The sequence below is a fragment of the Volvox carteri genome (genome assembly GCF_000143455.1).
Source record: "Volvox carteri f. nagariensis unplaced genomic scaffold VOLCAscaffold_41, whole genome shotgun sequence".
In the NCBI taxonomy this organism is placed as follows: Eukaryota; Viridiplantae; Chlorophyta; class Chlorophyceae; order Chlamydomonadales; family Volvocaceae; genus Volvox; species Volvox carteri.
The window spans coordinates 401,565-428,219 of NW_003307584.1; the positions used below are offsets into that span (position 1 = coordinate 401,565).

The 26,655-nt window shown below is 53.0% G+C and overlaps 8 protein-coding genes across 8 annotated transcripts in view; 6 read left to right on the forward strand and 2 right to left on the reverse strand.

The window, feature by feature from the left end:
• Positions 1 to 905, reverse strand: part of rsp8 (radial spoke protein 8) — a gene marked incomplete at both ends in the record, with an annotated part of 4,991 nt that extends 4,086 nt beyond the window's left edge. Inside the window, 2 exons of the mRNA XM_002954234.1 lie at positions 392 to 478; positions 813 to 905. Coding sequence (XP_002954280.1) covers positions 392 to 478; positions 813 to 905 — 180 coding nt within the window. The remainder of the gene's footprint in view (positions 1 to 391; positions 479 to 812) is intronic.
• A 631-nt stretch (positions 906 to 1,536) lies between these two features.
• Positions 1,537 to 3,115, forward strand: VOLCADRAFT_106294 (uncharacterized protein). The gene is made up of 3 exons (XM_002954161.1): positions 1,537 to 1,909; positions 2,468 to 2,590; positions 2,725 to 3,115. Exons 1-3 carry the CDS (start codon positions 1,867 to 1,869, stop codon positions 2,928 to 2,930), a joined length of 372 nt encoding a protein of 123 aa, XP_002954207.1. The 5' UTR covers positions 1,537 to 1,866; the 3' UTR covers positions 2,931 to 3,115.
• A 327-nt stretch (positions 3,116 to 3,442) lies between these two features.
• Positions 3,443 to 4,508, forward strand: VOLCADRAFT_95030 (uncharacterized protein; the record flags this gene model as incomplete). The annotated part of the gene is made up of 3 exons (XM_002954162.1): positions 3,443 to 3,813; positions 4,022 to 4,159; positions 4,256 to 4,508. The coding sequence occupies 3 exons, from the start codon at positions 3,443 to 3,445 to the stop codon at positions 4,506 to 4,508; spliced, it is 762 nt and encodes a 253-aa protein (XP_002954208.1).
• Positions 4,509 to 6,614: 2,106 nt separating this feature from the next.
• VOLCADRAFT_106295 (uncharacterized protein) lies at positions 6,615 to 7,859 on the forward strand (the record flags this gene model as incomplete). Its single annotated transcript, XM_002954163.1, has 4 exons — positions 6,615 to 6,834; positions 6,924 to 7,168; positions 7,541 to 7,669; positions 7,770 to 7,859. Exons 1-4 carry the CDS (start codon positions 6,729 to 6,731, stop codon positions 7,857 to 7,859), a joined length of 570 nt encoding a protein of 189 aa, XP_002954209.1. The 5' UTR covers positions 6,615 to 6,728.
• A 533-nt stretch (positions 7,860 to 8,392) lies between these two features.
• VOLCADRAFT_106296 (uncharacterized protein) lies at positions 8,393 to 16,332 on the forward strand (the record flags this gene model as incomplete). Its single annotated transcript, XM_002954164.1, has 19 exons — positions 8,393 to 8,543; positions 8,626 to 8,691; positions 8,823 to 9,005; positions 9,292 to 9,409; positions 9,680 to 9,765; positions 10,358 to 10,474; positions 10,738 to 11,048; positions 11,682 to 11,779; positions 12,342 to 12,449; positions 12,825 to 12,917; positions 13,073 to 13,236; positions 13,390 to 13,503; positions 13,782 to 13,850; positions 14,205 to 14,213; positions 14,299 to 14,343; positions 15,088 to 15,182; positions 15,727 to 15,861; positions 15,964 to 15,973; positions 16,306 to 16,332. Exons 1-19 carry the CDS (start codon positions 8,505 to 8,507, stop codon positions 16,330 to 16,332), a joined length of 1,887 nt encoding a protein of 628 aa, XP_002954210.1. The 5' UTR covers positions 8,393 to 8,504.
• A 2,410-nt stretch (positions 16,333 to 18,742) lies between these two features.
• Positions 18,743 to 20,154, forward strand: VOLCADRAFT_76187 (uncharacterized protein). Its single transcript, XM_002954165.1, has one exon. It carries the CDS (start codon positions 18,818 to 18,820, stop codon positions 19,301 to 19,303), a length of 486 nt encoding a protein of 161 aa, XP_002954211.1. The 5' UTR covers positions 18,743 to 18,817; the 3' UTR covers positions 19,304 to 20,154.
• Positions 20,155 to 21,455: 1,301 nt separating this feature from the next.
• Positions 21,456 to 21,845, forward strand: VOLCADRAFT_95034 (uncharacterized protein; the record flags this gene model as incomplete). Its single annotated transcript, XM_002954166.1, has 1 exon — positions 21,456 to 21,845. One exon carries the CDS (start codon positions 21,456 to 21,458, stop codon positions 21,843 to 21,845), a length of 390 nt encoding a protein of 129 aa, XP_002954212.1.
• Positions 21,846 to 23,476: 1,631 nt separating this feature from the next.
• The window catches only part of VOLCADRAFT_106298 (uncharacterized protein), a gene marked incomplete at both ends in the record, with an annotated part of 5,127 nt that continues 1,948 nt past the window's right edge, over positions 23,477 to 26,655 (reverse strand). Inside the window, 5 exons of the mRNA XM_002954235.1 lie at positions 23,477 to 24,310; positions 24,670 to 24,872; positions 25,047 to 25,134; positions 25,315 to 25,481; positions 26,112 to 26,477. Coding sequence (XP_002954281.1) covers positions 23,477 to 24,310; positions 24,670 to 24,872; positions 25,047 to 25,134; positions 25,315 to 25,481; positions 26,112 to 26,477 — 1,658 coding nt within the window. The remainder of the gene's footprint in view (positions 24,311 to 24,669; positions 24,873 to 25,046; positions 25,135 to 25,314; positions 25,482 to 26,111; positions 26,478 to 26,655) is intronic.

The following is a 26,655-nucleotide window of genomic DNA, read 5'->3' on the forward strand; positions in this document are numbered from 1 at the left end:
GGGCTGTAGTTGGGTTTAATGTTTGTCGTACCCACCCATCCGCAGTCGGCACTGGCCGTGTTGTGTTTTTCCCTCTTCCCCCCTCTGCCGCCTTCCTCCCGGCCTTAACCGGGCAGGACCCCGCCCCTCCCCGCGCCTCTCCACAAGACCGAGTCATATGGGAGCTGGCCTCCGCCGAAAGGCCGTGCCTCGAAATGAAGTAAGGCAGTGTAGCACGTAAAACATGGCTTTGAAGTGTGTGGCGTCTTGTGGTGCCCTGCGCCCTACAGCGACAGCCTTTCCCCCTCCATTTCCCGGCAGGTCCCCCGTGTCTATGTTTTTCCGCCAATGTTTTTCCGCCAATCCCTTACACCCTCTTTCCCCCCTCCCCCTCCCCCTCTCCCCCCCTTACCTGAGTGCTGAGCAGTCCATTGAAAACCCGCAGTGCGTGTGATCGTACATCGTCGGGCAGCTCGGGGAGTGCTAGTACGGCAATAAGCTGGGCAAACACAAGTGCGTGGCGGGTTGTGGGTAGAGGTCAGTGGAGCTTAGATGTGACCCGAACGTGCGCGCTAAGAGGTTGTGGAAGGGTGCGGTTTCGGAGCTTCAGAAAGGTTGAGAAAAGGGAATCTGAAGGTGGAGCGTGGCAAGATTCGGCGCCGTGTCGCGTTGTGTCATCAGGGGGTATGCAGGTGCGAAGGAAAAAGGGCGAGTGGTCTTAAGCCCTATACTGTACAGCAGAGCTCGGTTCATGATGTACCCAAATCACGATACCTTTGGAATAGCCCGCCGTCCATGTGCCTCCGCGACCTCATCTGGGATGACGCCCTGACGTGCAAAAGCCCGGCGAGGTGTTCACGTTTAGGTGGCTTCATGGCGGATGCGGAAAGCATCGAGAATGCCACCATGTGAGCTGCCGATAGCATACCTTTGGAAACGGTTCGCTGAGGTCAGGATGGAGATCCTTCAGGAAGTCTGAAACAACGTGCCTACTTGCGTGACTCTGCATGGCGTTCCGTTGTGTTCAAGGCACTTTGTGCCCCTCTATGGGATTGCTATGTACTTATCTTATTTCAAACATGTATACAGGGAAATATAGGTAGCGGTCAGCTCAAATCTATGGACCGTCAGAGGGGGATGTTTCTGCTTCAAACGGGACGACGCCATAAGCTAGAGCAAAATATGCATGATAATAAAGCTTGCTGCAAAAAGGATTATCGTGTCTGATATTGAATGTCTCTATTCGGGAAAGGTATTGGTGCTGCCTCCGTACGCGTGTTCTGAAGGCTTCGCGTGCCAAGAATGACAGAAGGTTTAGAGTTTCCTAAAATCTACCTGAGTCAGCCCGTCAACAAATTAGCGAGCAAGTTACCAAATCGATACTCCAACTGACAACGAACTATTGACGTTGTCCGAACGCCGTAACACGCCCTACCACATAGACTTGCCTGGTTAACGGGCTATTGTGGCGGGGTATGCGGAGACTGGTTACCAGGTGGATGGTTACTGGGGGTCGTTACTGGGGATGGTTACGATTGGGTTACCAGGTTGATCGTTACTGGGCAGTAACCGGGGCTGGTTACAGGTTTGAAGACTATCGTTTGGCTTAGTCTCTCGTATATATTTACAGCAGCAAGGACAACCCACTACAGCCGGCACTCAGCTCCTGATTAGCCCACGTGGAAACCCACATTCTAGTCCATGACATAAGAGCAGGCCGAAGCAAACACAACCTGAATATGACATCCGTCACTCGTCAGTCATACATAACCGGACTAAGTGGACAATCGTTACCTAAGCAATGTCGTGCAGCTCCCCCACATGTGGCAGGGGCTGGACAGCTTAAATCAAGCCTATATAGTCAGCTATAGCCCCACGTGTCCATAGATGTACGACTGGCCGTCAAACCTGGTGACAGACAACTTGGCAGGTGGGTGGAACCTAGAGTCCAACCCACTGCAAAGGGATGCATCTCTTCAACATGATACAGATGCGACGGTTAAAAGAGCATTAGTTCTTCTTCATGTTGTTCAACATACTTGGTCTCCAGGACATGTATGTTTCATCCTTCCAGATCAGGCCCACATTGGAATGCTCATGCTCCTGTTTACCCTTGTACGACAGGTATGATGTCAGTAATATGTTTGAGTCCACCTTGTCAGTATCCCGGACATGCTGTCAACATTAGCTGTAGCACGATTATTCTCAGGGACCTAGTCATCCATCTCCCCACATGAGAAGCATGGATAGGGTGCAAGATAGCGCATGATATGCCAGTGCCTTGCTAGCACTACCATCAGGCCCTGACGCTTGGGGTGCGACAAGGCCCAGCACGGCCATGGCACAATGGACTGAGCCAACACCAATGCTTCACCCTCCACAGGTTCACTCTGTACAACTGGCATGTGCATCTTCTTATCAACTTGCTGCTGTTCATTACATGCAGAGAACCATGCATCCTTCACAATCACACGCTCTGCTCCATCAGGCCCCCTGTGCTTCAGCAACCGCTGCACTTTCCCAAACCACATCTTCATGGTCCCCGGGACCGTCATAGGAACCAGCTTCCGATTGATAGCCAAGCAATGCCAATGGACACGACTTGGAGCAAGTCAGCAGTTGCGGCAAAATCGAATCCAGCGATCCCTGCTTCAGTATAGAATGCTGTTAGCTCCACAAGTGAGATGACACTTATGTCACTTAGGTTATAGGCTCTCTTTGCCACCCTGCCTGCCTTGATTACAGGTGTGTTGCCGAAGAAGTCCTCTGGTGTCCAAAGCGATGCAGGAACATCTGTGTTGTCAGCCTCCTGGCCCTCATCATCAGATTCTGAGATGTTCACTTCGGTTTCGATCAGTCGTCATACACCAACAGTCACCGCTTGGTCCAGGGAGCAAAAGAACATTGCTGATTCCGTGTTGCGCCCAGTTTCCAAGACAACCCCATATTGATTCAGGGTTGAACATGGACAGAGCAAACAAAGGTCCTATAGGTCAGGGATGAACATAGCATCATCAAAAGCTCACATGGCATCATTACATTCAATCATGGATGCTTACTGGCTTCTTCAATGCTGTTAACTAGGTGAATCAAGTTGTGAAGCTTTATGTTGAGGTTAATTGCAGAAAGGTATGCTTCAACGCCACAAATTGCTGACACTACCCAGGTATGTAAGTCTGGCAACATACTCCTATGGACATGCCTGCTCGGTTCTTGTACACTTTTCTGTTATTACCGTTACCTAGGTATGAGGTGCAGCATACGTTTACAGTAGTTCTCCTTGTGTTATGTTGCAGATTACTTTGATAGGGTATTATTAAGTGTGGTTATGTGTAAGTAGCTTAGCTATCCAATTTGATATTACTTGAAAGCTCCAACCTCTTCACACTCAGTGGTCATGGTGCTCATGGATGATTTAGATTACTACATTCCTTCTCCATCTCCTGACAAAGTTTCAGAATTCATGACATACCTTCAAAGGAAGCGAATTCCCAGCCAGATTCAGGGCACTAACATCAACTATGCAAGTGGCTCGTTCAGGCTTCTAATGCATGAAGCAGGCAACTCTAAGCAACAAGTAACAGAACCCGGACAAGCTACTCTCCCTCTTGACAGCAGCTTGGGCGTTACAGTGGTGGCCCATGCCAATGGCATCAGTACTCAAGTCGCCTACAAACTAAGGAACTATTCACGGCAGAAGGATCTGAAGATGGATGCACTCATTGCGGAAATAGTGAAAACGTCTGACTACTATGGCACCAAGCACACACAAGAGGTGCTGATGACCATGCTCGGTATTCTTGTCCCCAAGGACCTCAACAAGCGCCGGAACAGGTAAGGAATAAGGGTATGCAGAACGGGGGGCAACAGGTGAAGTGTTCGATAAGGAAAGGTAACGGATACCCTGGGGGTTTCACACATGTACTCTACGACTAAGGGTTTCGGTAAGTATGCACTGGCTACCTTGTGATGCTCTGCAACTCTGTCATGATGTACTTTCAACACTTGCCCTTCATTCCGTTCTCCCTGACATGTCATGCAGTAACGCCTCATCTGGAAGTGAGCCTTCCACAACCAAGCAAGCACCTACGCACTTGTCCTCCACCCTACCATTGAAGTACCAAGTGGTCTTTAAGAAGGTTTTGGAGCCCGACGCCATCAAGATCAACAACTGGTACACGTGCGGATCAACAAGTGGTACACGTGCATACATAGATAGCTGTAGTAGACATGGCTACTTTTTGTGCAAGATCACATAATGCTGGCACATGTTCAGGTTCCTTATCATTGGGGTTAACTGGGACACCCTGTTGTCCACACTGGCGAAGAAGGACAAGGTTAAGGTCATGGTGAAGGAGACAACCGACATTGTTAACCTTAGGTACTTGGGGAAGCGGTGGATGGCAGCACTCTTTCGGTCACTGACTGGAGACAGCCTCTCGGAGGTTCAGCAGGCAGACAAGGCTACATTCGACACTGTCTATGACATCTTGAAGGCAAAGCTGCAGAATGCGATAGCAAACCACTAGTCAGGTAGAAAGGGTGATGTTTCTGAAACCAATCGGCATTCAAACAAAGTGTGTTATACCTCACACTCCCAAAGTGCTGACCTTTGTGTAACCCACATTTCGGATGCCGAAGCATGCAGAGAAGAAGAAGTCAGACTCCTTCAAGGCCATCGGACTGATGCCTGCAGACAAGGCTCAGCTTGAGATTGTGACAACCTAGGACACCATCAGTGTGACCTCCCTCTTCAAGAAGTGGGTGACTGACCATGTCGAGGTCAGCACTCAGCCAGCAGGTAATGCATACAAAGAAGGAAATGTAGGCATTTCCTCAACCTCAAGATGACCTCAACCTCACTTGCAAGCTCTGCCTCCCTGTTCTCTTTTGCAGGTCAGGAATGCAAGAAGAGCAATCTTACAGCTGCAATGGAGGTTGAGGTTGAGGAAATGCCTACATTTCCTTCTTTGCATGCATTACCTGCTGGCTGAGTGCTGACCTCGACATGGTCAGTCACCCACTTCTTGAAGAGGGAGGTCACACTGATGGTGTCCAAGGTTGTCACACTCTCAAGCTGAGCCTTGTCTGCAGGCCTTGAAGAAGTCTGACTTCTTCTTCTCTGCATGCATTGGCATCTGAAACGTGGGTTACTCAAACTAATGTAAAGGTCAGCACTTTGGGAGTGTGAGGTGTAACACACACTTTGTTCGAATGTCGAGAAACATCACCCTTTCTACCTGACTGGTGGTTTGCCATCACATTTTGCAGCTTTGTCTTCAAGGTGTCGTAGACAGTGTCGTATGTAGCCTTGTCTGCCTGCTGAACCTCCGAGAGGCTATCTCCAGTCAGTGACCGGAAGAGTGCTGTCATCCACCGCTTCCCCAAGTACCTAAGGTTAACAATGTCGGTTGTCTCCTTCACCGTGACCTTAACCTTGTCCTTCTTCACCAGTGCGGATGACAGGGTGTCCCAGTTAACCCCAATGATAAGGAACCTGAACATGTGCCGGCATTATGTGATGTTGCACAAAAAGTCCCCATGTCTACTACAGCTATCTATGTTGTACCTACCTGCACATGTATCACTTGTTGATCTTGATGGCATCGGGCTTCGAAACCTTCTTAAAGATCACCTGGTACTTCGATGGTAGGGTGGAGGACAAGTGCTTAAATGCTTGCTTGGTTGTGGAAGGCTCACTTCCAGATGAGGTGTTACTGCATGACATGTCAAGGAGAACGGAATGAAGGGCAAGTGTTGAAAGTACATCGTGACAGAGTTGCAGAGCATCATAAGATAGCCAGAGAGTACATGTGTGAAACCCCCAGGGTATCCGTTACCTTTCTTTAGAGAGTACATGTGTGAAACCCTAACTTTCTTTTAAAAAAAATGCTTGTTGAGGTCCTTGGGGACAAGAATACGAACGAATGTGCTTGACTCCATGGCATGGTGATTGGTGCCGTAGTAGTCGGACATTTTCACTATTTCCGCAATGAACAGGAATTGTAAGCGACTTGAGCACGGATGCCATTGGCCGGGCTGCTGTCAAGAGGGAGAGTAGCTTGTCCGGGTTCTGTTACTTGTTGCTTAGGGTTGCCTGCTTCACGCATTAGAAGCCTGGTAGAGCCACTTGCATAGTTGATGTTAGCGCCCTGAATCTGGCTGGGAATTCACTTCCTTTGAAGGTATGTCATGAATTCTGAAACTTTGTCAGGAGATGGAGAAGGAACGTAGCCTTCTAAATCATCCATGAGCACGGAGTGTGAAGAGGTCGGAGGTTTCATGTAATGATGCTGTTCACGGATGACCGGCCCTATTTGCCTTTTACTATGAGGAGGCGATTTCCAGTATGGTGTAGTATTTATATTTGGAAATCTGTTTGCATGTTTTTGAAGGGTTTATAATTCATTTCTTTTTATAATTCGCACGCAGTCCTGGGGGCCCTGACTCGAAGTGAGCCCCACCCTGGAGTTAGTTGGTACCGCTTTTATGTACCAAACAAATTGCTTCTCTAGTACTGTAATGTTTTATTTGTTATATTCATGCAAACTGAACTGAACTTGCAAGGCGCCACCGCAGTTGCCGGTGCCATGAAAGCGCAACCGTCCCGGGACACAGCCTCAGGCCCAGAAATGGACTTATAGGAATACAGAAAACCTAGCTGTAAACGGAAATAAACAAAGCCATGGAGTTTGTCCTGGACCCGAGCCATCTGCTTGCATCGCGAAAACCACGTGTCGCGCGACACAATGCCAGTAAAGTTTGCCATCGCCACAAAACAGCAAAGCAAAACACATGTTGGTAAAACAAACAACAACGGGGACAACGGCTCGCCGGTCAACACCCTCGCTCGAGGTTCAGTTTCTAAAAACACAAAGGGGCTAATGTCTCAACACAGCTACCAAACATACACACCGCTATATGACTACTCCACAATAACACAGTAGTCCTCCTCTTCTTCCAGCTTGGCGAGGTGGCGGAGAAGTACGTCTCCACTGGGTGCATGTCCGCGGCAGAAGCAGTTGTTTCGCCACGCTTCAATCCTTCCATTGCCTTCATCAGGGCAGTCCAAAAGTGGAACGACAGCGCCAGCAGGCATCAGCAGGACGATGTCAGTGGGACCATCAGCACCCTGAATCTCTTTGGAGATGCTGTGCTGTACAAATATCAACAGCAGATAGCAGCACCGGTGTGAGGGCCGGCTATGGTGGCAGCGATGGGGGCGGGAGCTACAACAGTTGCGGTGGCGGCCGTAGCAGCCTTGACTGCTGGGGTGGCAGCAGCAGGGCCGAGCGACACGGCATCAGCAGTGGCGGCGGCGGGGGGACTGAGAGCTACAGCAGGGGCGGTGGTGGCTACATTAGCCTCGGGTGCTGGAGCGGTGGTGGCGGGGCCGGGTAACACGGCAGCGGCGGCGGCGGTGGGGGGGGGGCGGAGTGCTATGCCAGCAGCAGCAGCGGCGGTGACGGCAGGGGTGACTGCAGCAGCCGGAGCGGGGGCGGCTGCACGGGTCGTGCAGCAGGGCTTTCGGCTCACGCTCACGACACCGTGCCTGGTGCAGCTGCTGAAATTGTACGGGGGCCGGATTGTACTCATGGATGTGATGTACGGCCTCACGAGCTACAACTACCCGGTCATTTCTTTGCTCGTGGTGGACCAGCACGACAATGGCATCCCCGTCGCGTTCGGGGTGATTTCAAGTGCAGAGGGTAAGGAAGATGTCCAGGACGTTGAGGACCTCGCGGGCCGGTCGCGGGCGGCAGGCGTGCACCCACTGGTGCCGCACTCAGCCGGCGGAGACACGCATCGGCGCGGGGGGGGCTGGCATGGCGGCAGTTCAACTGGAAGAAGAGGAGGACTACAGTGTTATTGTGGAGTAGTCATATAGCGGTGTGTATGTTTGGTAGCTATGTTGAGAAATTAGCCCATTTGTGTTTTTAGAAACTGAGCCGCGAGCGAGGGTGTTGACCGGCGAGCCGTTATCCCCGTTGTTGTTTGTTTTACCAACATGTGTTTTGCTTTGCTGTTTTGTGGCGATGGCAAACTTTACTGGCATTGCGTCGCGCGACGCGTGGTTTTCGCGATGCAAGCAGATGGCTCGGGTCCAGGACAAACTCCATGGCTTTGTTTATTTCCGTTTACAGCTAGGTTTTCTGTATTCCTATAAGTCTATTTCTGGGCCTGAGGCTGTGTCCCGGGACGGTTGCGCTTTCATGGCACCGGCAACTGCGGTGGCACCTTGCAAGTTCAGTTCAGTTTGCATGAATATAACAAATAAAACATTACAGTACTAGAGAAGCAATTTGTTTGAGGAAGTACATGAAAGCGGTACCAACTAACTCCAGGGTGGGGCTCACATCGAGTCAGGGCCCCCCGGGCGTCTTGCATTTCGGTTACAAGGCCGCGGAATGAGAATGCATTTTCTGCAATAGTTTGACATTCTGAAACCCGACGTCTAGCACAATTAGGTCGTCGGCCGGCCCTTTGGGCATATATAACACAGCAATTTGCTGACACTGCACAACATGGAAAAGCTAGAAATAATCACCTTGAAAACACAAGGGGTATGCTTATTTGATCAATACCTGATCACTGTTGCTGCGGCTTTCGGTGCGGCTTTCGACATCGGTTTTGGTCACGTCGCAGGGCCAAACGGCGCAAGTTTCAGCTTACGGGGGACAGCTTTTGACTTGGCGCAACGAGGAGAACCAGGTAAGGAAATCTTTAATCCTACCTGATTTATGAAAGAAAGCTGTTGCGCAAGTCGCGAACTGGCGCAACGCCTTCTTGGCCCGCGAACTGGTCCATTCGATTAACGGACGCCATCCCTTGGTCACCCGCAGGACTACCTTTTCCTCAGCAAAAACGCGGTCTTCGATGGACACAGGCCAATACGTGGCGGCGTGCCTATCTGCTACCCTGAGTTCACCAAGGTTGGGCCCGGATGGTTGACACCGGATGGTCGTGGATTTGTACGGAACAAGTTCTGGTTGGTCTGGGACAAGAGCGACACTTTCGCCACTCTGGTGAGCCCAGACAGATTTCACCTCGTTCCATCACCGCATTGCCGTTTCAAACCTATTGTTATCACAGCCATCACACATTTGAAGTTTTAAATGGAGCTGACACCAGTATTCCAACGCGAATCCATGTCCACGCGCTCGTTCTCTTCATGTTCGCCCCTGGAAAGGAAAGCTCAAAAGGGAGAAACCCCCCGCCGCAGACAGACAGACATACACCCGCGGCGTCCCCGGCCGCCTGCACAACTGCAACCGCAACTGCAACCGCGACTGCGTGTCCATGCATTTGTAGGAGTTGTCGCACGGGGATAGGATGAATAACGAGGGCTACCCGTTTTACTTTGAGATATTCAATCACATCGAGCTGCGTGATGACCACCTGGAGCAGCACCTTTCGGTCATCAACAAGGGTAAGGCTGCCGGAGGGCCGTACGTCCTCACCCTTGGGCGATGAAAGCTAGGCCGGGCCAGATCGTGTAGGAGTAACCGTTCCTGGGCCACTAATCCTAATCCCGAACTTGAACCCGGACGCTAGGGGCTCCGGCTCCGTTGTCCGACCGCAGCCCTTTCCCGGTATCCGGGAGGTCGCATGTTCGAGTCTTGTTAGGTACCGCTTTTTCTTCCCCCTGAATCTTCAGTCCTTATGCCCCTGCGGATTGGCCCGCGTGCGCACTCCTCAGGCTTGACATACAATCCGTTCACGGCCGCACTTCACACCTACTTCGCCGTCAGTGACATCAGCAACGTGAAGGTGGAGGGGCTGCAGGTGCGGCGCGGTAGAGGCATGGGGGGGAAGCCGTGGCGTTGTGGTGGTGTTGGTGGTGGCAGCAGTGTTGATGGTGCTGGTATGTGAAGATGCTGTAAGGTGTTCGACTGGTACAAGGCAGTCTGGAGATTAGGTTTGCGGGACAGTTCGACAGCTCGACTGCCACCTTGACGGCTTGACGGCTGTCAGAACAGGTCTGTCCAGCGTCGTGTTGAGATGTCCATGCCAGGCAGGCCAGAGAAATATGAAATTGAGGCTTGGCTAGGTTGTGGGCACAAATCCAGGAGCCCAAGGAGCCCAATGCAGGGAAGGAAGCCCCTTCCCCCCCTGTGGTGTGAATCGGCGGCTGCAAATATTTGCCGTTCCAGTTACTGAGCAGTCCTGCCAACCTGCCAGTCTGGCGGCGTGGCTATCCGTAGCAGCAGTTGTGCTAACAGTGCTGCTTAACAACCTGGTCTTTCCCCTCATATAAAGTGGTGGTGCCGCCGCCGCTGCCTTACCCCTGCCGTCCCGCACCTGCCCGTCCTTCCTTTTTGTTTCTCTCCCGACCCGTGCGCATCCTTCTGTCTCTCAACTCTGCCTCTCAACGAAGGGCCTGACTTACGAGGACAGCACTGATAGTCTGACCAAGAAGCGCGAGGAGGCGGCCGAGGTGGTGTTCCCGGGAGAGGTGGACCGCATCTACATCAAGACACCGGACGTGATGAAGGTGCGCTCCAGGTTGTGTAGGTGCGTGTGTATGTATGCGTGTCCTGTTGCTTCGGTTGCGACACACGGGATTGCGACTCCTGCACTCCGCATGAGTGTGTTTTTAAACCCGGTAATCCAGTACGCAATCCGTGCGCGCGAGGCCACCACACCACCACATCCTGGCGTGGGGGGGTAAATCTAGTGCCCCGTCGTCAACGCCGCAGACGCTACTGATCAGCAGCTGCGCACAGCTACCCCACCCCACCGCCTCCATTCGGATAGGGGAACCCGTGGAAAGAGCTGCAACGATGGGCGGAGGTGCAGCACCGTATCCATCACAAGCCCTTCCCTTCCCTCCATTCTCCGCTTCCCACTCTGACTTTTCTTCGACGTTTCAAATTTGATTACCATCAGATCCATGACTCCGGGGCTCCGGGTGGAGGTCGAACCTACGAGGTATGCAAACAGGGCTTCCCTGATGCCGTACTTTGGAACCCGGGTGCGAAGCGTGGGGCCTCCATCTCCGACCTGGGGGATCCCGAGTGGCGGCGCATGGTGTGCTTGGGGCCCGGCCATATGCATTGGGAAAAGAGGTTGGAACCTGGTGCCACCTGGACAGCGTCGCAGTGCATCCGCATACATCGCGGCGGACATCCTGGTGGCGGCCCCAGTCGGCGTCCTAGCCCCCGTCCTAGCCCCCGCCTTAGCCCCCGCCCTAGCCCGTTTTGAAGCAATTTCCGATGGCGACACATTGGGCTGTTGATCCAGTCGTGCAGCGTTTCCTGGATATCGTCAACTGCTTACGCAACAGAGAGATATGTGTCTGCCACAGGGCACCACTACCAGACCGCCGGGCATTGTCGCTTTTAGAACCCCCCGATTGAGTTTAGCTGCAGTTGTTTTGCAGATACGGTTTTGCGTTTTGGGTTCTTGAGAAGTACAGCTGTTTTTTCCGTACCTTCGTTTTGCTGGTCTTCAGCGCCATTTTTTTATGTGTTGCTGTTTTTGTTTTGTTGCTCTCGCTTGTTGGCAGCAGTGCCAGGCAAGGTTCTGTAGACGGCCACACACATGTTCATGAGTGTGTGTGCCAATTAAGTGCGCATGTAGTTCTTGGTGCGCTTTGACAGCTTATACTCGATAATATTGCGGCAGGTGTGTGGTGCGCTGCCAGGTTGCTGAACTAAACAGCTAAACTCCACGTGTTGGTGTATGTGGCGCCTTCCAAGGTCGACAGCTGCTAAGCTGCCTAACTTCCGTTTTGGATCGGGGAAGGAGCAAATTCGAGACCTGGAGGCCTTATGTAGCTGCGTGGGGCATCGTAGACGTTAGTCATAGTCAGCGTACATTATATGTTACAATGCCGTGTAATGAGGAGTAACAATGATTCGGTAACTGATGAGTTGCCTGGAAATAACCGGTTCCAGCTGCCCTAACTGCTCCCAAGAAGCGTAATGCCAGACATCGGCCAACGGGGTATTTCGGGAACGGGTCTATTTATGTCTTGCAGAACAATTTCTGTTACAAGGGCGCGGGACGAAAATGCTTTTTTTGCAATAGTTTGACATTCTGAAAATCTGAATCCCGACGTCTAGCAGTCTAGCCGTCGGGCGGCCCTTTGGGCCGCATAACACCTTTCGTATAAGGCAGATGGTCCTATTTCTGCAAGCCGGCCGGCTTCGGGAACTCTATTTCTGTTTTCGGGAGTTTCGGTAACCCCGGAACTCCCGAAGCGTTTGCCGATGCCTGGCGGCAACCTGCAGTGATGTTCCAGTGCTGGAATATGACTGACCCTCATAACTATCAGTGAATGGTGGCAGCAGGAACAGGACCCGAGGGCCCCTCCGCTCATTGTACCTCCTCCATAACATGTATCTCCCCCATTACAGTGCTCACCGTGCGCCACGGGAACAAACATATGCTTATGGTTAACTGGTTTCGTTGTGCATCCGACTATGATGAGCTACGTGGCGAACTGGAATCGCACAAACGTGCAGGTTTGTCAACCGTGACCCCGAGATGGCGTGTGAGCTTCATGCCGGGCGCAGCAGGAGACTCGAAAACTTGACATCAGTGCATGCGAGTCGACCGGGAACGATGGTCGACACGGAATCACGGATCGTCCGTGCACAGAGCTCCGAAACCACAGGTGTTGACGACCAAATCAAGACTGTTTCTCTATCTGTCTGGAATTTACAGTTGTGAAAGTCTTTTCTGGCAAGTTGCGCCCCGGCTTTCCTGGCTTTGCTGTCTAACGATGGCGTTTACATCGGGCCGGACCGTGCTTTTACCAAAAGAACGACTGTTTTATTGTCGGCATAGACAAATGTCATGTCTAGACAAGCTACGATACCCTCACACGGCTTACTCAGGAAAGTTGCGAGCCATTCGCGCCTACGACGAAGAGGCCCCGATGGTGACCGGAGACTGGAGAGAATTTCGTGCTAAGCTTATCATGCAGTCAGGTGAATATCAAGGCCCTCATCTTGCCTTAATTTGCCTTATGTTGCAGACTTGACCCTTTTCAGTTAATTACTTGGCGTCACACGCGACGCATGCACGCCAGGCATCTCTTAACTTCTTTTACCCTTGCTCCACTGCAAAGACGGAATCCCCTCAGGTGCGAGACGAAGTGAGGACAATCGGCGTCTCCTGGAAATACAAAACCCTTCTTTGGCAGCGGAGGGCCTCTGGGCCCATGCCACTTCCCGCCCCGAAACCGGTGGCCTCGTAATTGCCAGCCTCCAGGGTCCCACTATCCTTAACGATGATCGGCTCTGGCAGGTACGGCACGCCGTACAATCTGTGCACGTGGCGCTATCAGGGATATGCAGGAGGGGGCCCAGAGACCCGCACGGGTTTGTGTGGTCATTTGTGTGCCACGCTGAACCCCGGTGCGCACATCAACCGCCCGGCAGCTGCTCGTATGCCGTACAGGTGGTCGTCTTTCTTACTTCCCACGGCGCCGATGGGTCAGTGGGCCTTATCCTCAACCGCCCCACCGGCATGGTCCTGGGTCGCAAGCCGGGAGGTCTGCCCCTGGAGCTAGGGGTGAGTTTTATTTTATCGGTTTTCTAGGGGTTTCAGGGGTTTCTTCCCCTCCTCATCCGCCCTTAACCTCACCCTTTTGCACGCTTGATCTTATCCCTGCCGTACGCCGTACCTACGCATTTTCGACGTCGTGCACAACACTCCGTGTGCACCGCTCAGCACATCCAAATGAAAACCAACGCCTTTCAACGTGAAAACCAAACCTGCATCCACACACAAAAAACCCAAGACCGACACGATCGACACTACCATTGCCCCCGCTCTCCCCCCCTTAACAGGGCCCCGTTCCCGTACAACGCGTGTTCCAAGACAACCGAGTGTACTGCGGGGGATTCACCGCGCAACAGGTACACTGGGCAGGATGAGGGGCTGACGCCTTTTTTTGGGACCACAAGGAGAAGGGAACGGGGGATTTAAACGGGATGACGGCGTTCTAGGGGTTCTAGTGACCCCCGGGAGCTCCCCTCTCAGGAGTTCAAATTTAATGTAAATCCTGTTAATGTAACGGATTTGGTGAAGAATGGACGAAGTTTCGAAATTATTAGAAATATTAAAATTACCACCTTAAAAAATTCTTCTTCGTCGTCGTTACTTAAAACCTGCTCCCTGGGGCGATAGGTGTCCTCGAAAAAGATCTGTGATCCGGATCCAGATGAAAATGTGCCCTCCCTGGCATCGCGACCACTCGTATGCACATGCAGCTGGTAGCGGTGGGGTGAGAGGGATGGAGGAGGTTAGGGTTTATACTTGAAAGGGACATCCTGATTTTTGTCGTACCTTGCCGTACATTTACAGGTGATTCACATCATGCACGGGCATCGACTGAATCATTGCGTACAAGTGAGTGAGCTACGGAGGATGGGGGGATGTCGCCTGATCGGCGGTAGTGCTGCACCTGTGTAAGGGACCTGGTGCAGAGCGGGGCGGGGCGGGGCGGGGCGGGGGGCGGTTTTGAGGAGAAGGCTTAGGATGAGGAGGGGGTTAGGCAACGAAGGAAGGTACGGGGCCCCCCGGGGGAAGAGTGTGTTGAAGCTGTTAGGGCACTTTGCTAATCTTTGATGATGATGATGATGATGATGATGATGATGATGCTACGGCATCTGTCTGTGTTATTTCCAAAATCTCTGGGTCTACGCGTGTGGGCTCTGTATGTATGTATGTTGTTACAGGGTGGTATAGGTTCACCAGCGGCCCTCTTTCCCGAGGCATTTCCCTGCTCTCCCCTGCGAGAGGGGCACCCTAATCCATTCACCCCATCCGACTTCAGAATGTACTCTTTGAGTTCGGCAACTCACCACAAGCATCCAACCAAATCTAGCGGATCAACGGCGCCTCAAATTAGTTCCTGGTCAGCTCGCAAGTTGATAAAATCACGTCCAACACCGTCCACAAGAAGGGGGCCCACCGCCCAATTCAACACCCCTCACACACCGAGGGGTCGGCAGGCGGATTTGAACCCGGAACCTCCGGGAGCAGAAATCAGGCCTTAACTTCTGCCAGCCACCTGCCATGTATGTATGCGTCCGTTAGGTAGTCCCTGGCGTATACATGGCGGGCGAGGCGGCGGCTACCGCTGCCGTACAGGAGGGTCGTCTTCCCTCCACTGATTTCAAATTCTTCGCGGGAGCTCTGACCTGGGCGCCGGGGCAGCTCGAGGAAGAGGTGGCTAAAGGAGCCTGGTGAGCCTCGGTTTTAGTTCGGGTTTTAGTTTTTAGATGTCTTTCGCGAGGGAAGTCGGTTTTAGACGGGTTGTACTTGGTTTTAATTTTCGATTTCTTGGGGACGGATCTCCGAAAATTGGGGCGTGTATTGGCGGATTGGACTTTTGTTGCGTAAGAGGCCGCACGCACGAAGGCGGGTGGGGGGTTTGTGTCGGGGACATATGTACGGAGGAAGTTCGAAATTTGAACCCGCCGTACGGCACAGTGGGGTAAAGGTTGAACGTCGAAATGGGTTGGCTTCAACCCGCCTGCAATTACCCCCTGCGATCGGCCTGATCCCGCCTTCCAGGCCTGACGAAAGAAGACCACCATCCCTCTTTTGTTTGTTGTTGTCGTTAACACGGCCCATGATGGCTGTATGTATGTCTGTATATCTGTCACATGCGTATTGTACGTCTCATAATGTATGTATGTTTATATGTACACGTCCTTCACGCCCATAACTGATTGACAAGTTCATGCATATGAGTCTGTTTGTATGTGTGTGTGTTTTCGTGGTCAGGTACCCCGCCGCGTGTTCCCGTTCCCTGGTGCTGAAGCCTGCGCTACAGCTGCCAGTTCCTCTCTGGCGGGAGGTGCTACAGCTGATGGGGGGGCAGTACCTGGGGGTCGCGAGGGAGGGATACGAGGGGGACGAGTGAGGGTCGACATGGCAGGTTTTAGGAATATGAAAACCTTAAAACCCCTTCAACACCCCTTAAACTCCCTCGCGCCATGTGGCGTTGTGATGCGCATGGAGGGTTGGTAAGGTGGGTGCACCGCCATGAAGTGTGCGGGGCGAGGGGTTTGATCATTGCGTTTTTTTGTCAATTTGTATGTATGTGTGTACATGTAGTTACGTGTAAATATATGTTTGTCATGTATATGTACGACCTTCCTGTGTTTACGTCGGTTACGATAAACCGCCAAGAAGTACATGATCGCAGGAGGGGAAGTTTGCCGGTCGGCGTCCGTTTCCTCCTGGCGTTCGTGTGTCGGTATGTCTGTATGTAAGTATGTATGCATGACGTGTTTCGTTGCTCCCCAGAAAACCCCCCCCTTTACGGTGCGTCGTGCCCCATCGCGTCCTCGTGTGTTCCAGTCGTCAACTTTCTGCGCTCCCTCCTAAAATTGGGGTATTTGTATTTGGATGGATGGACTAATGGTGGGTCCAAGGGATGCAAATGAGAGGTGTGCTGTGTTTTGTTTGGACTGCTGTCAGGATCATTGCAGATTCAGATGTTTTTCCTTTGGGGTCGGATTGCGGTGCATTTGCATTGCAGTCCGTTGCATATAATAAACTGTGTGCTCGTCTGCATGTGCATGTGTGGTGTGAGTATGTATGTATGTGTGTGAGAGAGTGGGGTTGAGAGAGTGTAGTAGTAGCTGGTACACAGCACGGCACACATGAGGTCTACAAATACGCGCTCAGCGCTCTCCACCACTGGCAGCATCTCGAGAGGCCTTTTCAGCCACGGCCAGCTACTATATACATAGAGAGAGGGCATACAGACATACATACGCGTGTTGAAGGGGAAGTAGACCTGTGTAGACCTGTGTCCTGCATGACACGTACACGTGTCGTTGTCCGCGTGTGGATACATCATAATGGTATTATTTTGCTCATTCGAATATAAATACACCAAATTGCATCTATTCAAAAAGCAAAATGCAACCCTAGGTGTGCAGATTGAGAAATGTCGTACATTGACGGCTGGCCTCAGGTCTCCGGTAACCTCAGTAGTTAGTCTGGCGGTTATGGTGGTTGGTGGGGACGTCACGGCAGCTGGCAACGTATTGGAGGAGATAGGCTTAGGTGAGACGGTTGGAGCTTGGGGGGTGTTGGGAAACGGAAGTGAGGCCGATTGGAGGGGGAGGAGGAGTTCGAGAACAAATTTACGATGCCAGCAAACTAAGCCCTTGAGACAAGTAACGGTGAACTGGAGAAAATTTGATGCAGAACGAGTTTCACGATCTCGTTTTTAAAGGTTCATCGCCCTATTTTTTGCCTCTGAACTTGCCAGGGGCTGTTGAACGCCAATGACTTAAAAGTTCAAATCCGTCGCTAAAAAACATCCTATTGGGATCCTCCTGCTACAGCTAACCGGTCGGTTACCGGTTACCCTTTTATGCCATAAGGGGGTTTGCGGTATGCGTGCATGCTGCGGCGCTCTGTGCTTCTGCTCATGCTGCTTTGATTGCTGTGCGACCACGTGTGTGGCCGCGTGGTTTTCACGCCCTTTCCTTGGGCTTCTTTGGAATAGCTATTTATGGCTCAGCTCCGCCGCACTCCGCCACTCCAGCAGACCATCCATGCCTCCAACTGCTCCAACAGCATTTCCCTGCTTTTGCCTTCTGCTCCGTCTCATGCACATCTCTTACATGTCCTCCAGTTCTCCAGTTCCACTGGCCATGGGGAACTGGGGTCGCGCACTACCAGGGGGCTGTAGATACTCAGCCGTTCTTGTTGACATGGAGGCGGCGCGCCATGCACTGTCCATGGATTTGCATGGCGCCGTAGCAGCACCGTGTACACACCAAGACTCATACATCACTCCAACGCCGCCGGCCGCTGCAACTGGCCCTCGCAGCTATACATAATAATGAGAGCGTGTAGTCCAAACACGGCATTCTTCCTCCGCTGGCAGCCCAACGGCGTATAGCTTCCCCTTCGGTATGGTGCGGGGCGACTGGGGCCGTGCCATTTTCGGCTTCTAAAAAGCTGGCTACCCAGTCGGATCATAAATCGTGTCCTTTAGGAACACTATACATTATTATACCGGCGATACTAATGTAATCCCACTCAGGGACCTCCGTAATCATGCATTACCGTGTGCATGTGTGAAGCTCGTTCCTTGGTAGAGCAGGAAGCCGAAGCGGCGCGGAAGCGTACAGCTCAACAAGCCAATCAGTTAGCTGTGAGCGAAAAGTTATGAAGGATACGTCCGTCAAAGTCTGGAGGTTGATTGCCGAGCATTGAACCCCAGGCCAAGTTGCCTCCGATAGCAGAATGCGATTGTTACAGTGGACTCCGAACGGGTCGAGTGCAGGGCGGGTTCGCATCATGATTACGGAGCGACATGCAAGGTACACGTGCTTGGCGCTGAAACGTACGATAAGTTATACATTTCTCAGCCTCCGTAATAAATACAATTACAGCTTTGAACAAAAGGCGCTTTCCTACTTCACCCCTCTTCAGCATTTGTGCCGCATTCGCGCCGCACACTCATCCGACCGCTTCAAATTGCACGCTGTATAATTTGTGATTTTTGATCATTTGTGAAGCAAATCGGGTCTGTCGTCACGATACGATGTCCAAAACTTCTATCTAGTGCCCAATAACTACTTGGAAAGGTATGTAAAGACAGCGATATAATTATATTCTTGTTCACATGATATCCAGATAGTTCTAGAATGGGGTTTCTGGAAGGCTGTCGGGATAATCGGGAACCGTCTTGGTTTCGAGAAACTACCTCAACCTTCGTTCCAACCGATTTAAAAAGCCTGTGAGGCCAATTGTTAACCAAACCGATATCTTGATATGACATAACAAAGAGTCTTTAAAGCTTCCTTGCTTATATACCTACTTAAAAAGTAAAAGATAACGAAGCGTGATGGCTCTCTCCACGGTTGTCTTCGCTGATCCTTTCTTCTCGGAGATGGACCGCGCCATGAACCGCTTCATCAACAGCGCCCTTGGCAACCCAATGTCCAGCGCCACGGCCGGCGGCAGCTCGCGAGCCGGTGTCGCCCAGCCGACTCTTGCCATGGACATCATCGAGACGCCCACTGCCTACGAGCTGCACGCCGACACTCCCGGCATGACGCCCGAAGACGTCAAAGTGGAGCTACACGAGGGCGTGCTGACGGTGAGCGGCGAGCGGAAGATCTCCCACAGCTTGAAGGACGAGGGCGGCAAGGTGTGGCGCAGCGAGCGCAGCTCCTACAGCTTCAGCCGCGCCTTCACACTTCCGGAGAACGCCAACGCCGAGGACATCAGCGCCTCCATCAACAAGGGCGTGCTCAGGGTGACGGTGCCCAAGAAGGAGCCGCCGGCAAAGAAGGAGCCAAAGCGAATTGCGGTGAAGAGCGCACTGTGATGGGCATTGAAGGGTCGAGCGACGAACGATGACTGATCTATCTATCTATCTGTTAGTGGCAAAATGGCTTTGGGGATAAGTTATCAGGAACAACGATATGGGGCTTTGTGATCTTTGTATTGGCCCGGCGTCATCCAGGCCGTTGCTTTCTCGCCATCGTGCTGGGTGGTTAGCCGGTAGGTTGGTGGGAATGTTGGAGCTTGTGTCGGCGCACGTGTGCGTGCAGAAATGGACTACAGACATTATTGGCCGTAGCAGCAGCAGCAGCAGCAGCAGTAGCTGGTGCTTGAAAATGGATGCTGCATCTCAGGACGGGACAGGGAAGAGAGATGTTGCCGCACTGGTATCGGTATCGGTGTGGACGAGCACACTGAGTGCTACTGCTAGCTAGTGCAGGTGGTGCTGGTGGTGGTTGGTCACGTCGTGGGTTAGTCCTTTGCTTTGGTCCTTCGACACAGAGGAGGTGTGAAGTCCAAGCAAAGACTTTTCCTGTGATGTGTATGAAAGCCATCTACTGTTGCAGAGTCTTGTTAGTGATAGGACCTGCGTGCACCGGTTGCATGCTGACCATCATCATCATCATCATCATCATCATCATCATCATCATCATCATCGTTTGCAGGTAGTTAGGCTGGCTTATGTTGGTTCATATTGTAGTTTTGCGTCGGCAGGGTCGGCGCCGTCGTGACAAGTTGAAGGACAACGAACGGAACGGAAAGCGGAAACCTCATGAATGCCGTACATCATATTGCACAAACGAATGCTGCTGACTCTTTGAAATCTTTTGTAACGGGACGTTCGCACCGCCCAGTGCTCCCTGCATTTTATCCACTGTACGATTTGGATCTATCACGACGTTGACATCTGCCTGCCTGCCTGCCCAATAATTAGCCACCGGCAGCTTTTTGATAATGCAAGGCACTTTGCCACGCCTTATCGTAATTTGATTTATCTGGTATGTCATTCGTAAATATATCATTACTTAGATGTTGATTATTATAAAGGCCATGACACCGCGTTTTACTTCCATACAAAAGTATGTCTAAGTAATTCCTTCGGTGAATCGTTAGCGTGAATTATAGTAGCTTAAAAATGCAATTCTAAATTCAGGGTGGGAAGTAAGTTCATCACGCGACACGATGCTGACTGACTGACAACCTGACAGTAGTGAGGACCCAGGAAGCCTCGACCTCCTCACCCAAAAACGACTCATCACATGCCACAGAGCGCACAGAGCTACAACTCCATCGCCCTTGAACAGAGGGCCCCCCCCTGAACCAGACCAGAAAGAAGATCCATCACCGCAACCAGTGGATCCAGACCACATCGACATCGTGCCGACATCCAACCATCCAACAACAACCCCCAAACAATACTCACCCACACGATATCTACTGCAACCCATTGCACAAAAGGCGATAGACACCAACACTCGATACCGCTGTGTCGTACCCTCCTGCAGCTCCGCATACGACCACAGCCAACAGGCGGGTATAAATCCTCCTCCCCCGCCCCGCCATGCCAGTTGCTCCTCTTTTACCAGCCTACCAGCACGCGAGCTGGTGCAGGTCAGAGAGGGGCGTTGTAAGCCCATCATGTCACGTCATGTCACGTCCCGTCACGTCCCGTCGTGCCTCTTATTCGCCGCCGGGGTGAAATCACCACCTAAAATAAATCGCCGCACCTAGCTCCTAATGCACTCACGAAGCAATCAAGACATTTCCGAGCAGACAAAACACACACGCCACGGACTCATCACACAGCTTATCAGTCGGTCCGACAAGGTGCTGGCTGGACGTATCATCCGGCTGCTGGTGGGTGGATTTTAGCAGGGTCTCATCAGGATCAGGAGTGCCCGAATACCTTGGGTGACCCCCGCGTTTTCCCCGTAGGGATCACCGGAGCCAAGGCTTGTCGCTATATGAACTGGATGGGAACGGCCCCGCCTAGGGGTGCGCGTTTCAATTGGCTGGATCACACTAAAGTAGCCATGCCCCAGCGACTGCAAGTGCTCATGCGTTTCCGGTTAGGCTGTTGGGAGTTATAACCTGGTCACGTGCAATTTTGTTTTTAGGTGCATGGCCCCCATGCATTTGGCCTACATGCATCCAGTCAACCCCATGGGAGCCTAGGGTAATCAACTCCAAAACGAATGAGACAAGTTTCACGTGACCCGATTATAGGCCTAATGGGCGTGAGTGCACCGCGAGGACCTGCAGGCGTTGTGACTGTGGAGCGGTTGAAGATGAGTTGCATGTTTTCAAATGAATGCCCCCCTTACAAGAGCATACAGGCTAAGTATGATGGTGATCTAGTCTTTAAGGGGCGCAGCATGCGCACCATTATGACTGAGGCGCCACCCCTGGCATTGGCCAGGTACCTCGGAAATTTGGGAGGCCAGGCACGTTGTGCTGAGGCGCTTTGCCCTGAAGCAGACGAGGTGGATGATGATGACCTCCTGTGTACCTGCATCAATTTCAATACAACGTCCATGGCCCCCCCGGCTTTTATGGACACACCTGCACTTGTGTGCGGAACTTGAACTATAAATATCCATGTTTGTAGTCATGTTTAAGAAGGGTCCAGCTCCCTTGGCATCTCCCTGAGTACTCTTAGCCTGGTGTCACATTGGTGCGAATTCCTAGGAGGTGGGAATTCCCCGGATCGAATCCGGTTGCGAACATATCACACACCAGGCACGATGCAACATACTCTTACCCCAAAGGTGGATGCCCGGGTGGGGGTGGGTGAGAAGTCTGCCATCTGAGTCAAAATTAAAGCCCTCCATCTCGGATGGGGACGGATGATATGTCATAATAATATACCAACGCACATTATGGGATCTCAAACAACCTAAATCCTACGGGATATGCCCAGGGGCGCCCGAGGACGTTCGCTCGAGGGGGAGTGGGGATGTAAGAAGGATCAGCTCCCCTGGCATCTCCCAGTTGGGAGTACTCTTTGCCTGGTGTTACATCATGTATACATGCTGATATATGTCCATGCTGTGTCTGGCTGTGCAGAAAGTCATAGGGTCGTCCATGGACCAGAGAATATCGCTGTCTATGCAACAGTGGAGAAGGCATTGGACCAGCAGCTTGTCACAATTGAGCCCACTGCACCAGAAACCCCCATCTTCCCACTGTGTCTTTAACTTGGCTACAATAGTAGCAGAGCCATCACCAGTCATCACCATATCCACTCTGCTATGTTTTCATGATGCCCTCTGATGTCCAGGTGTGTATGCTCGACAGGTCGCTGCTACAGCCAGGCCAGTGGATAGTAAACACTGTCAATGTGTGCATGCAGTGGTCAGATCTAGATGGCAGGGTCGTCGATTTTGGGGGCATGGACTTCAGTGACAAATTTAAAGGCCCACCACTAACAGCATTTGTGTGTGCAATGCAATCCATATGTGTTCAGCATTGACAACTGCAGTGTAGATGTAGTAGCCGGTACACAGAACGGCACACATAACAACTACAAATACGTGCGAAGCGCGACCACAAGCATCTCGAGAGGCCTTTTCAGCAGCGGCCAGCTACTTCAGTAGAACATGTGGATTGAGGAGGTGGGTGAGACGGTAGACCACTTGAGATGCACTAGCAGTTGGTGTAACACCAGGCAAACACCTTCCTTGTAATCACGTAACCACTACAAGAAGGGCACCACGACAGGGAATCACCAAAAAACCAACCAATCTACACATCCAGGCCGTCCGTCAGTCTGTCCGTGTTTCGGGAAGTCCGTCTGTCCATCTGTCCGTCCATCAGTAAGGCAAATTGGTAGTGAATCTTCAGCATTTTCTGCAGGTGTTGCCAATGACGGGGGCATTACTTACTCGCTTGCTTGAGGGGGCCCCGCCTCAACTCGTCATGCACCCGTCAAGACATGTGTGTGGTGTTGAGAGTACCCTGACTGAATGTACCCTGACGGAATTGACACCGGTCCAGGGAGGTTAATCCTCCAGCAGCGGGCCCCGCAGAACTAAGACAGGTTCACCGACGAATGAGGAGGGGAGACACAACCTTCTCTCTCTCTCTCTCTCTCTGCCCAGTCGGCCCCTGGGCCCCCCAGCCTGTTGGAGTCCGCACCGTTCAGGATGCGAAACGGGGATGACTGTCACGTAGAGGGGAAAAAACATGCGTAATGAAGGGAACTGAAAACAAGCGCCTAGGAAGTCGTCGCCGTCGCTGCCGTTCCCGAATCCAAATCCATGGGCGTCACGACGGCGCCAGCAGCGGCGGCAGCAGCGGCGGCAGTAGCTTCTGCAGGAGGGTCCCCAACCGCTTCAGCTGCGACTGGCGAATTTCCCGCCAGCAAAGACGTTGCGGTGTCGGCGGGGACGTCCATCCTTTTTTGCGACTCCTCCCCTTCCGCCGGCCCCGCCAGCCCCACTTCCGAGTCCTGCCTGCCGCCCTGCTGCTGCTGCTGCTGGGGCTCCTCTCCAGAAGCCGCCGCCACCGCCGCCGCCGCTGTTGTTGTTGTTGCCCTTATCCCCTCCGCGTCCGCGGGCGGTGCTGGCTGCTGCTGCTCCTCACTCTCCCGATCCAGCGGCAGCGACTGCGTCCTTTGCTGCCGCCGCCGCTGCCGCTGCCACCGGCGACACGCCGCCGACGGACGCTCCGCGTCACTGTCATCCCCTCCTCCTCCTCCTCCACCTCCGCCATACTCTTCATCCTCAACGTCAGTCGCCTCCGGCCCCTCATCCAGGTCCGTGTCCACTTCCGCCTCCAACGACTGCATGAGCACCGTCAGCTCGGAACGCATCACCCACGGAGTGACGGGGGGCCGTCCCGCTGCTACAGCTGTGGCGGCGGCACCGGCGGTGGTGCTGCGGCCACCGCCGCCGCCACCACCACCGCCGGTCGGCGCTGCCACGGCGGAAGCGTAGTCGAAGAAAGGCGACGGCATGTGTTGTTGTTGTTGTTGTTGTTGTTGTTGGTAGTGGTGATGCTGATGTTGCGCGGTGGCAGCGGCCATGTAGTAGTCGTCCTCGCTCAGAGGCTACCGGTTGGGAATGGGTTTTTCAGGGTTTTTCAGGGTTTTTCAGGGTTTTAACAGTTTTAACAGGATTCTAATAGTTTTAGTTCTTAAGATGTCACATGATGTTTGTAGCTTTATTAAAAGGCAGTGCAAAGCAAAGGAGTACGAACACGCGAAAGCGGAAGTGGGAAGACGCGGTGCTGCATGGCGGGCTGTTTTGTCACGTACTGTGGGAATGGAGACATGGCTCTTGCCACATGCGAACAAGAGGATCAGGAAAGAGCGAATTAGGAGAGAGAGAGAGAGAAACGGAAAAGAGACCCCGACATAGCTCCCCAACCCACAGTGCGGTTATCCGCCGCCTCCTCTCGCCTCCTTACCTGGGCACCATAGCCGTCGCCGCCACGCTCCACGGCCATTCCACCGTCGTACGACCTAGTGTACGGCAGCGTGCCGGGCGCAGCGCCAGCGCCTCCTCCCCCGGGCGTGAGTGGCGGCACCCCCCCTCCTGCTGCCAGCCACACTTTTATTCCCTCCGCCATTTCCGACCAAAGTACTTGCAGACTGGCGTAGTTGTTGCCGCCTTTGCACGACACAAGGTGAAAGTGGTACGTCACGTACGGCAATTGAGAGGGATTGGCACCGTGCGGTGCTTTCCTGATCAAAAACATCTCACCATCCCGACAGGGATATTATCGCAATCGGCCCTATACCCCCTACCCCACCCATCCGAGGACACCCCAGCTCCGAAACCTACCATCTGCTAGTTCCCTTAGTCGGGTTTCCCACGCGCCCCGCCTGGCGAACAGCCCCTGGCTCTTCTCCGTCATGAGGGCATCGTGCAGCTCCAACATACTGGCGGCTGTAGCACCCACTAGCACCGCCACCGCTGCCGTCGCCGCCGCGTCAGCGGCGGCAGCCGCCGCCGCCGCCGCCGCCGCCGCCGCCGCTGTGGCCGAGGGCGTGGTGGGCATCGCCGTCACCGTCATCGTCGTCGTCGTCGCCGCCGCGGCTGCAGCAGCTACATCCACGTTTCTCTGCAAGCTACGCCGCCAGCCGGGCCTTGCATTCTTCCAGGAGGGGTTGACGCAGTTCCACGGTACGGCCTCCTCCAGTGCCAGCAGGTCGCGGCGGATGGCACGAACCAGCTCCTTCACCCGCGGGGTGCTGCCGCGACCCGGAGTGGAGGACACTGCAGCGACAGAGGGGGAGGGGAAAACGGGGGGGATACAAATCACGAGCGAGCAAAGGGGGAAAAAAGGGGAAAAGGCGAACCACGAACGAGTGAAGCTGCTGCCAGGGCCAGGGGAAAGGGGGAAGGGGGATGGGGACATGTCCGGGGAGATGTGGCAGGCAGCAGCTCGGGCATGTGGGAATAGGCTCATCAAGGGGGGAATGCTCCTTAGGGGAGGCAGAAAAGCTGCGAGTGAACATTTTCAACAATAAAATTACCATTTCTGGAATCCTTGGTAAAAATGTTTCTAGTAAAAGTAACACTATAATAATAGCTGGAATCCTTGGTAAAAATGTTTCTAGTAAAAGTAACACTATAATAATAGCTAAGTATTAACACACAAAAAATTACAGAATAATTCTCTACTTATTAGTATAATGTTATATTTTAGGTTTACAGAGCCACCAAGCACGTTCCTACCCCAACCCCCCTGGTGAAAAAAGCGAGAGGTCAAAGGTAGGCGTAATTACTTGCCAATACGTATATCAAGGTGTACGGAAAATAGGTGATACGGAAATTAATTACAAATGAGCTACCCCCCAAGGTAATTTAATAATAAATTAACATCGCAAAGTTCCTCCCACTAACCTCGTGCCGGGGGAAGCGCCTCCAACTGCAATGCCGGACGGATGGAAGGATCCAACTGCAACCGCTTGTACGGCCGGCCCTGTTCGTCCATGTACGGCATCCCAGGTGGCCCCATGCCACCCGTTTCGGATGTCCCGCGGCGGCCCCCAGGGGGCGGCAGGCCCAGCGGCGGCGGCGGCGGTGCCGCCGCCCCCGCTGCCTGAGCTGCTGACGGCGGCAGCGGTGGCGGCCCTGCCGCCGCTGCCGGCCCCGGACCCAGCGACGGTGACGGGTGTGGTGACGGATGTACGACGGGCGGTCCCAGCATCAGGGGGTGTTGGGGGGGAATGAGCTGCAAGTACCGCTGCTGCAGCTTCACGTTGCGACCTGCGGGGTGGGCCCAGAGAAAGAAAGCACCGCAGTTCAGCTCGCTCTATGTGTGTATGTGTATGTGTATGTGCGTTTGTGTGTATGTCTGTCTCTTACCCAGTTTCGGCACCTGCAGCTCAACCCAGCCGTTGTGTTCCACTCTCGCCACCCAGGCATCATGACCCAGGAGCTCCGG